This window comes from Macrobrachium nipponense, chromosome 44 (genome assembly GCF_015104395.2).
Source record: "Macrobrachium nipponense isolate FS-2020 chromosome 44, ASM1510439v2, whole genome shotgun sequence".
Taxonomy (NCBI): domain Eukaryota; kingdom Metazoa; phylum Arthropoda; class Malacostraca; order Decapoda; family Palaemonidae; genus Macrobrachium; species Macrobrachium nipponense.
In genome coordinates, this window is record NC_087221.1 from 39,508,397 (window position 1) to 39,518,977 (window position 10,581).

Consider the following 10,581-nt stretch of genomic DNA (forward strand, 5'->3'; position numbering starts at 1 on the left):
CAAAAACTTCTGAACTGTCAGGAAGCCTTTTCACTTGTATATGCTAGATTAACAGTGTTTTGCTTTAGCACTGAACTTTACATATCAAGATGCATAATTTTCTGAATTGGTGAGAGATGATGCAAAAGATGATTTTCAGTTGGTTTTGAATTTATCTTTGTAGTGAAGCCCTCCCCCCCCTTTTTTTTTTAAATTCCACAACCAACTGACTCAATATAGTCAGGAACTTAGGAGGAATCTCATTATGTCTGACAATGAAGATAATATTGATATAGGAAGCTATTCTGTCTTGGAGGATGCAGGATTTATAGTTTCTAGTGGTGAGAGTTTTAGAAGAGAAGATATTTTATTTAAGCTTAATCTTGGCAACTAAAAATTCTTTTGTAGGATGAAAGGTAAGATAATTTCTAGTTTTTGAACTGGAGGAGGGGAAGGATCTGCTGATTCTTTCATCTTCACAAAATTGTTTGCGAATGATTATGCATAGAGTGCATTTTACTATGAATTTTAAGATATTCTTTACAACTAGAGGAAAGAATCAATATTGCAGCCTTAGCTTTTTTTTCCAGTTAACAGATGATAAATATCTAAGGATTAATTTAGAAAATACTAAGACAATAAGTATGTAATACCTTGTATTTATGGTTTTCATTAGTATGATAGTTTTTTTGAAGCCCATTGTGTTGTTTCAGAGATACTGGTGAGGTGGTTGTCTTTAGTGGCAGCTCTTGTTGAGGGTTCCTGATTGTAATTTAGTACAATGACAAATTTAGTTAATATGCTGGTATTCCAAAAAGTTTTCTCTTTTTAGAGCATAGCTTTTCATTATTATCAACATAAGATAGACTCTCACAGACATATGCATTACCTGGCTTTTGATGGATAGATGAACTTTTATTTTTGAATTTATGGGGACAGTTTAAATGTTTTGAGAGGTGTAAATTTGATGGCATTTTCAGGTTAGTTTTCTTCTAAATATCGGGAAAGGGTGTGTGTGTGTGTGTGTGTGTGTGTGTATGCATGTGTATGTGTCCATCTTCTCTCAAATAGTTGTTTTCATGAGTAACCTGGTGTTGTGCATTAGTTTTAAGGTTAATCACATTCAAGACTAAAGATTTACTCTGATGATTGTGTGATTTTTGTGCTCTCCATGAAATCACCATGATCATGACTTGTTAAATAGTCATGTGCAATAGGGAAATTTGAGTTTATGCCTCCAGTGTTACAAATGGTGGAACCTTTAATATATATATGTATAAAGGGGGACCCCCAAAACATGTTTGCTGGTTCTTTTGGTTGAGTTTGTCCTTAGTTCTGGCCTCATTTCAATGGGTTTTTTTTCTTGTGGGCAGATTTTACTCTTCAGTTTTTTTTGGAAGATGAATACTTAACCTAATTTTGTGGGTAAATTTGTTTTTTTGTGTGAGAGATGAACGTTTAAGTTTGAAAGTACTGTACTTGAGTTTTTTAAGGTTACAAGAAATGCTGTTGAAATATTCCATGAATTTACCATGTATCATTTAGTTGTGAGTTCTGGTAAGGCATTGTTGAAATGTTGAGGTAGCCTTTTAGGAGTGAGTTAAGTAAGAGATTTTGTTGTTCATTGAGGATGGTTTATGAACAGGCACTTGGAAGTTTAGTGTTAGGATGGTGGGTTCCTAACACTATATTTCAATACTGTTGTAGTATTCATTATTGGGTATGTGCTATTCCATGTAGCTTAATCTGATATACATATAGAGTATAGATTTCCTTGGGAAAAATACCCCTTTTACATTTTTACCAAAAATATAAATTGTGTGAGTTGTCAACTGAATCTCTGATGTTTAGCATAAGATTAAGTAAAAGACCAAGCGCAATCATGTTTCACCTTATTTTGACTGTTAGATTTATCCTCTCTGTACAGTAGTCATAGTTTTGCCATTTTAGCAGCCATTGAACATTGATATTGTGGGTTTAATGGCCTTGATTCTGCTACCTTAATGCAAACAAATACAAACTTCAGAATAATTTTTTGAAAGAGAGAGCTGTTTGGTGGAGTGAAAAGGATATACTATAAAGATTTTGGTCACAATTTTTCCTATAAGATAGGAGTTTTAATAGTACAGTGTGATAAAGGTATTTATTCGTCATTACATTTGGTTTTGCAATACCATTTTGTCTTCTTTTTTTGAATTTTCACCTTGGAAGTCAGTTTACGCAATATAAAAATTTGTTTGTAATTTTGTGTTTAAAGATTCATTTTAAAAGTTCATAGAAAAAAGATAATGTTGATATGAGAGGTTGGAATATAGTACAAGGTAAGACTGTTAAGTCAGCTGCAACATGTAGACAATTGTTACACTTAAAAGGTGACTGGTACGTGGACATCAGACCTTTCATTTTTATTTTGGTGTTAAGGATGGTAGAGGTGGCAGGTCTGTAAGGTGTAATTGTTATGATGTGACCTTGTTAAAGTATGTTAAACAGTTTTCAGTTTTAGTTTTATTATAGTTTTATGGCACAAGTGCAAGCATCAAAAGTATGACTGTAGCTTGATAAGTTTTTTATATGTGTGATGTTGGAGTGTGTACAATGAGCTTCTGGTACCTCAGCGAAAATATATGAAAAAAGAGTGGGATTTCAGTCTTGTATCAGTCCAGCTGTTATTCTTTTGTATGATGATCTAACTACATATGATGTAGTGTAACATATTCATTACTTAAGTTTTATTTTATAGTTTTCAAAGTTTTCTATAATAGTTATGAATGATTTATATATCAGCTGTAACAGAGTCATTTTTAACATTTTTTTATATTTTCTTAACAGCTATATATTTTAATTAAACTAATAACCTAATCCTATTTGCTCTCTGTTGTAAATCCTTCATTAATCTTAGCAGAAAAATGTTCTAATGTTGACCCAAACGTTAACTGGTCTAGAGCAATAGGAATCCATTAATGTGACAATAATTCCATAGTCTCTTCTGGCTGCAGTCCATTCAGATTACGCGTGAGGCCAGCATCTGCCTCAATAGTCAGCCCGCTTCGAAGGTAATCAGTAGATGCAAACATCATGGCATATCGCAATGTGACATTGGTTTTACCACCCTTTTACTATGACTAGATTAGAAAATACTAAAGTGCATTTTAGAATGAAATTGCTGTTTCTGTATTAGATAGTTTTTTAATAGATATTTAATGCTTGTTATGATTCTTGTATAGCTCTTTTGTAGTGCATGGTGTTACATTTCTAATTTGTTTGCTGATTTTTTAAGAACACTAACAGAAGCTCATATATACAGCATACATTTACGTATTTAAATATACTAAGCATTTTATTTTTTTTTTTACACAGATGCCCTCTTTTTTTTATTTTTTTTATAAAGGAATAAAGATGGAATAATTACCGTTTAAAAATATGGCATATAGTTTCTTAAAAGAAAAATGCACTTATGATCATGGTAGACCTACTTTTCAGTTGGTGGAAGATCATAATACAATACTCAGTATTACAGAGAATCATCATCAACTAGAACATTATTAATTTGGCATTTCAGGATTATAGAGATGGAGAAAGAATTGGAGGACACAGAAGTGTTCTGGACGATTTTAGGTTTCAATATGTACTCCTTCAAAGTTTCTGTGGGATGTATAAGTCTCGGCTTGTGGATTGGCTAGAAATGGTACTTACTTTCTGACACCTGGTTTTCATTGTGATATGGAAGTGTCATGTCTTTTGTTTTTAAATGAGTAGGGTTAATGCACTGATTATTTGTGTAGAAAAGTTTAAAAATGCAGTATCATATTTCCAAGGATAATTATACATCTAGGTACCCATATTTAAAGATTTTCATGTTTCATAGCTTGCCAATCTGTTTTTTTAATGAGAAGGACTGTAGCAATTCCGAACTGACATGAAATAATACGTAATTTAGTTATAAAACATAAAATGTAAGAATTAACATAAAAATTTTGTACAACAGAAATACAGATGCACACAGCTTGTAATACTTGGTGTGAATGCATAGTAGTAAGAGGAGGTCCAGAAATACTATGTGTGTAATGCCTAGTGGTCAAACCCCCTTAGGAGACTGGAGTATGTGTTATCAAAAGTCCTGTCAGTGAGAACTGTTAATAGCTAAAGCAAATGCACAAAAGTGATTTTAGCTAAATGATTCCCAGAATGTTTTCCAGCTGAGTCTTTCTTATCATAAACTATGGTCAGCAGTGAGTTCCCTCACTGTTTTTTAAGCTGATATGAATAGTTATAGAAAGCTTAATTATACATGTAACAAGCACTCAAAAATCCATAACACACAGGTGTTTATCTTGTGGAAAGTGACCATCAGATTGCAATTCATATTGAATACTGAGTATTATGCCCTGTGAATAATCTCTTTATTAAACAAAAGAACTTAGATATGTGAACAATTCAATCCTATTCTTAAGTGCTTGATGAAGTTCTCAAATTAGATACTTTATTCAGATTGTATTTTCTAATTTGGCATTTGCCCTAATACATGTAAAGTGCATCCAGCTACATATCCTTCAGAATGGGAACTAGTGACTAACCTAGAAATTGGTGTTGGGGATTGCAAAGTTAATCCTGGCAAAAGGTGCAAGTAGCAATTCTTGCAGGAACAGTCTCCAGATTTTAGTGAAGATGTTATCTTGCAAGTGTCAAAGAGCACGCTTTAGAAATTTTCTCAGTATATCTTGTGAAAGGCAATAGCAGATTAGCAAGTAATGCTTGTTGAAGCCAAAAAAGGGAGAGACAAGGTGATAGTCTGGTTGGAGAGGGTGACCAGTGATTTGTCACAAATCTTCAGAGTTGGCTGCAGACATGAATTGCATTGTTTCCAAGCAATAACTAGATCTATAAGCAATATCAGACACATTTTCAAGTCTGGCATGAACCTTGGAATTAAAATCATGTGGTTTTGAACCCAGTGAACTTAATCACCACAATTCATTAAAAAAGGCTGATGTAGGTCTACCTGCAAGGTGCCCTCTTTATAATTTTGTCCTCATATTATTATATCTTGAGATATGTGACATGTCATTGTACCTTTGAGTAATTTTTCAACATTGCTTTAGGGCTGAAGAATTCAACACCAGAAAAGTTTTCTTAATATTACATCAAAGGTGTCCATGCTGCTTCTTTATGTTGGCGCACAATCCATTTACAGCTAGAATTCAAGAGGCCTCATTCAAAACTTGCTGGTCAGGAATATCTTCTTCAGAGATTATAACTGTATGAGAAAATGTTTCCACTTCATAAGATTTGAACCTGTCAGTTAAACCTTAGAGGATGGTTACTGAAAAAATATCTATCCTCCTTAATGCAGGTTGGACTAAATCAGTATGCGTATTGACCTATGCAATCATATATTGTGATTGGTTTTCTGTAATGAAACAAGGTCAGATTTCTTGTTGGACAGGAGATTCCTACCTCTGCAGATGGAAGATATCCTGTTGTGTGTCAGACTTGCAGTATAGTAAATCATCCCCAGAAAGTACACAGCCTCTTCCCTTCTGGGAACAAAAAGCTTTAAAAAAAATTGGAGAAACGTCATTGGAAGTATTGGTATGATAGACTTCAAGATTTTAGACATCCTTCTAGTTCCAGTGATACAGTGAACTATGCATATTCATAAAATTTAGTTAATGTTTTATATTTTCAGATTTCAGTGATGCTTAAAGTCACAGATGCAATATTTTCAAGCTTCAGTGAAACCTGCAAATGCACACACAGTTAGTCGATGACTTAGCAAAAACTGAACTATCCTTTTATTACATAATGCATTCTCGCACAATTTATATAACATATAGTACTTGTACTTTTGTGAAGTTGAATGCTTTTTAGTCTCTATAAGGTACGCAGACAAATCTATTATATGGTTGGTTTGTGTGCATAAGTGTGGAGAGAATTTATCAATGTGTTTTTGGTTTAGATATGTTTTATTTCTTATAAGTTAGGTGCATGTGGTGAATCATTTCTAGTTTGGGACCCATGACTGATTTTGTATTGATTTCTGCCTTGATTGCTTTTGGTATGATTGACATATATAGGCAGTTAGGTATTTTTATTACTGTGTTCAGAATGTTGTTTCCTTTGTTTGCTTGGCGTGAATGATTTCATGTGCCAGTATTTATTTCTTTTGATTATTGTTATAAAATGTGAAAAACCTGTAATTGCATCTGTTTATTTTTATCCAATTTTAAAATGACTTTGTGAGCAAAATCACATTCCATCTGAACATGTTTATGTATTACAAATTTTCGATGCCATATATTTTTTACCATAATCATCTTTTTATCTTTTTCTCTCTCTCTCTAGTCCATTCCGAACTCGTGTGCGGCCACCTGTGGAACCAAATAGAGTGAAAGTCTCAGGTTCTGGTGTTTCTAGCAAAGGCATTCCTGCTTCCCTACCAACGGAGCTTGTAATAGACACAAATGATGCTGGTGCAGGAGATCTCCAAGTGGCTGTCACTGTACGTTACATAACTTCAGGTTATCTGTAGTTGAATGACAAGTACACTGTACGTTACATAACTTCAGGTTATCTGTAGTTGCATAACAAGTAAAAAGTATAATTACAAATTAAAACTGAGAAAGTGTTGAGGAATTTTCTGGATTTTTTTTTTAATCGTCTTTTGCTATAATCTTTAGGGTCCGGATGGTCATCCAAGGAAAGTGAAGGTAGTGGACAACAGAGATGGCACTTACAGTGCCTCATATGTTCCAGATGACTGTGGGAAGTACAAAGTTTCTGTTAAATATGCTGATGAGGAAGTTGGACACTCACCATTCCCTGTCCAGGCCTTTGCTACTGGAAAGGTAATTTGATATGAATATACTTTGTAAAGATTTTTTAATCGAGATATCGTTGTAGGTAGGAAAGGCCTTTATATATTTCAACAATGTTTCTGTATGATGAATAACATATTTTTATATTATATGTAACTTGCTTGGCATTTACAATGTTTAAATGCCATAAAATATTACAGGCTGATGAATGTAAAATTACTGAGGGCATCAATCATTCTTTGAATATTGGTGAGGAGTACTGTATTACTGTGAATGCAAAGAATGCAGGAAATGGGGCTGTGACTTGTAGAATACGATCCACGTCTGGCAGGTGAGGATAAATTTCTGTAGTTTTTGTTATGTCAAGAAATACTGAGTGAATTCTATAAACATTGCACATTTGATATATTTCTGTACTAGTTTAAAAGGTTTGATCAGTTTTCATTTTTTTTTCTTAGTGATTTGGATATTGACATCGAGGACAATGGTGATGGAACTTTCAGCATATATTATACTGTCAAAGATGCTGGAGAATACACTCTTTCTGTGAAGTTTGGGGGCCAACCTGTACCTGATGGTTTCTACTCTTTCACTGTGAGTACCAAATGTATGGATATGTTTTTTCTTTTACCTTACTGTTGTCAACTCCCCCTCTCTTGGTGGTGCATTATTTGGAGTGCTTAGCAGCTAGGTTTTTAGAAAGATCTGCAGTTGATAGCAAACAGCTTTCTCTGTACTGAGAGTAAGTACTTTGCTTCCACAAATTTCTAGGTGTTTTAGGTCCTTTATTAAGATTCTGGTACTGAAGGAACTAGAGTCTTCGATTTTTTTTAGAGAGAGGAACGTTGATATTAAACGTTTTTGCTGTCCAAAACTAAATACTACTGTACTTCAGCATACTTGGTTGTTTTGACGTACAATGAATTTTAATAAATGATTGAAGCTCCTCATGCTTTTTTCTTTGGTAGGTATTTAGTAGAAAACCTTTTTTTATAATATCAAATTGAATAAGCATTATTGACTGAATTTAATAGAGCATTGTGTCTTATCAACTTTCATAACTGCCATTGTGTTACAGAGGGAGTTAAATTAAATTAACACAGTATGAAGATTGAAGTACTAATGATAATTGTATGGAAAACTTAAATGAGATTTAATTTTTGGGAAGGGTTAATTAGTACAAGTAAAGAGGATTGTGACCTGCTTACCATTTTGTGATTAAAAATTCGAAAGAAGGAAAGCATGATTCTCTCTCTCTCTCTCTCTCTCTCTCTCTCTCTCTCTCTCTCTCTCTCTCTCTCTCTCTCTCTAAGGAAAGAAGTCTCTCTCTCTCTAAGGAAAGAAGTATTCTCTCTCTCTCTCTAAGGAAAGAAGTATTTCTCTCTCTCTCTAAGAAAAAGATTTTTCTCTCTCTCTCTCTCTTCTCTCTCTCTCTCTCTCTCTCTCTCTCTCATCTCTCTCTCTCTCTCTCTCTCTCTCTCTCTCTCTCTCTCTCTCTCATATTTTATCTCAATATCTTAAGTTGTTGCTACTGATGACTACAGTAAATGGATGCTTTTGCAGAAGGTATTCTCGTACTGCACTTCTTTCTTTGTGTATATTTGAAAGAAGCCAGTTCTCATTCAAGGGCAGTTCATGTCCCCCAATTTTTTCCTTAATTTTTTTTTTTCTAGAAAAAAATTACAATTTCACTGTACATTTTCTGTGTTGAAAGATAAATCATATTTAGTAAATTGTGCTAGAGTTGTGGTATATTTTTTGTTTTATGGAGTACTGAATCATCTCTATTCACAACACTTGGATGGTGTCATGCAATCTTGTTTCTAGAATCTAAAAGCACATTTAGGCCAAGCATCAAGGCATTGTCAGTGCTGATTGCAAAATGAAAATTACATTCGTTTGTGCTTAGAGAAGAGTTATGACTTGAGTTTTGCACCTCTACTACAAAATATTTGCTACTTTGTATAAATATTGGTGGCAAATGTACTAAAAATTGATATGAGGATATGGGAGAAAGCATGCCCCTGCAACACTACACTCTACAGTGACAAAAAGGCCATGTAAATAAAAAAAAAATTGGCATTACTGTAGTGCCTTTTTATAGTCACGTAGTTTAGTTTCTTTGTAAATGTAATTGCGGTTCTCCAAGAAACTTTTCTGTTACACCATTATGCAAGAACTCTAAAATTAGAGAAATAATGCAAATTTTGTTTATAAAACTGAAATTTTAGTTTAGACTGAACAGAAGACAATAATGGGCAGGTTGTTAATCACAGCAACAGACAAAATCTGAAATAACATTAATTGGGTATCATTATGATCCTACAGTGATTGATGTGGGGGGGATTTTTTGCTAGCTGAAATAAGTAAAGTGATAGATCTCAAACTTAAGACTACGTATAGTATATATTTAGTGTGTATCCATACAGATTCACAAAAAATGCCTGCAAACTTTGTCTCAAGAATGTACTGAAGCACTCTGAGGAAAGTTTTTTTTTTAAGTTGTATTAAAAAGCCAAATAGTATTGTCATCAAAACAAGCCAAGAATGCAATGCTACCCAAGATAACCATGGTCTGAATAGAGGTGTTTGCTCGTGACCTCAACTGCATATGCAATGGGGTAACTGAGAGAAACCGAGACAGAGTTCCTACGTCAAAATCCCTTTTAGAGTTCAAATTCTGTATTGAAGTGAATTTAGATTTGATTGCTGATGTTATGTCAGCTTCCTTATTCACTTCATGGAAATTTTTTTTTATGTTTTTCCTTTTTCACTAGGTAAAATTCTCTCTCTCTCTCTCTCTCTCTCTCTCTCTCTCTCTCTCTCTCTCTCTCTCTCTCTCTCTCTCTCTCTCTCTCTCTCTCTCTCTCCAACAGAATGCTAGGGAATTAGCATTAAAAATCAAGATTGATGGGAAGGTAGATGAAGTTGGCAAGGAATAGTGTTTGGGGGCGGATGAAGTAAGAAGAAACAGAGCAGAAGTGGCGCTAATGACAGATATTTATATATTTAAGCCCTCTTCTCCCTTCCCCTCGACCCCTTGTATCACCCACTCCCCTCCCAGGACACCCTCTTTCTCCTCCTTTATATACCGTCTGGGCTTCATGAAAGTTTAATGTTACACATTCAAAAGGAGGTTTTTATTTCAACATGACCAGGTGTTACTGAAACAGTTGTACTGGTAATTGCCTTTATTTAAATATTTTGGTCTCCGTACTTGAATTTTGTGCCGTTTGTGATCTATGGTTATGATACAGTTTTTTGTTTCACAAAAGGCCCTAAGAAAAATTAGACATTCACCTCCCTATAAGCTTTTATGTTGAATCAACTTTTTTAGGTTTGCTTCAAAAGGAAACTTTGTACATATAACAAATTTCTGGCATTTGTGAGTGTACATTTTTGTAACGTAATGGCTATGTTTGATAGAAATTTTATTATTATTATTTTTCTGTATCATTTATTCATTCGTTCATTGGCACAAGGGTGGTTCGTGTTTGGATTTTTTTTTATTATACCCAATATATATGTTTTCATCATTTTTCTAAAAATATGTATCATTACTTATCCTATGGCCAAGATGTTTGTTTGGATTTGATTTATACTTGGCTCTCATATTTTATGCTAGACAGGATGCTGAAGATTATTTATCACATAGGAGCCTTGAATAAATATGAGAAATGCATGTTGAGGAAAATTATCTTGCTAAATACAAGCTCTTGGATATCAGTGTTTTTGATGTTTGAAAGCTAATCTCGAAATATGAAAGGCAATGCATTTAAGTCTAGGT

General features: G+C 33.9%; 1 protein-coding gene across 1 annotated transcript in view; it reads left to right on the forward strand.

The window, feature by feature from the left end:
• LOC135204206 (filamin-A-like) overlaps nucleotides 1-10,581 on the forward strand; it is a 275,259-nt gene that overhangs the window by 156,447 nt on the left and 108,231 nt on the right. The window contains 4 exon segments of the mRNA XM_064234296.1: nucleotides 6,322-6,478; nucleotides 6,657-6,824; nucleotides 6,995-7,125; nucleotides 7,253-7,388. Coding sequence (XP_064090366.1) covers nucleotides 6,322-6,478; nucleotides 6,657-6,824; nucleotides 6,995-7,125; nucleotides 7,253-7,388 — 592 coding nt within the window.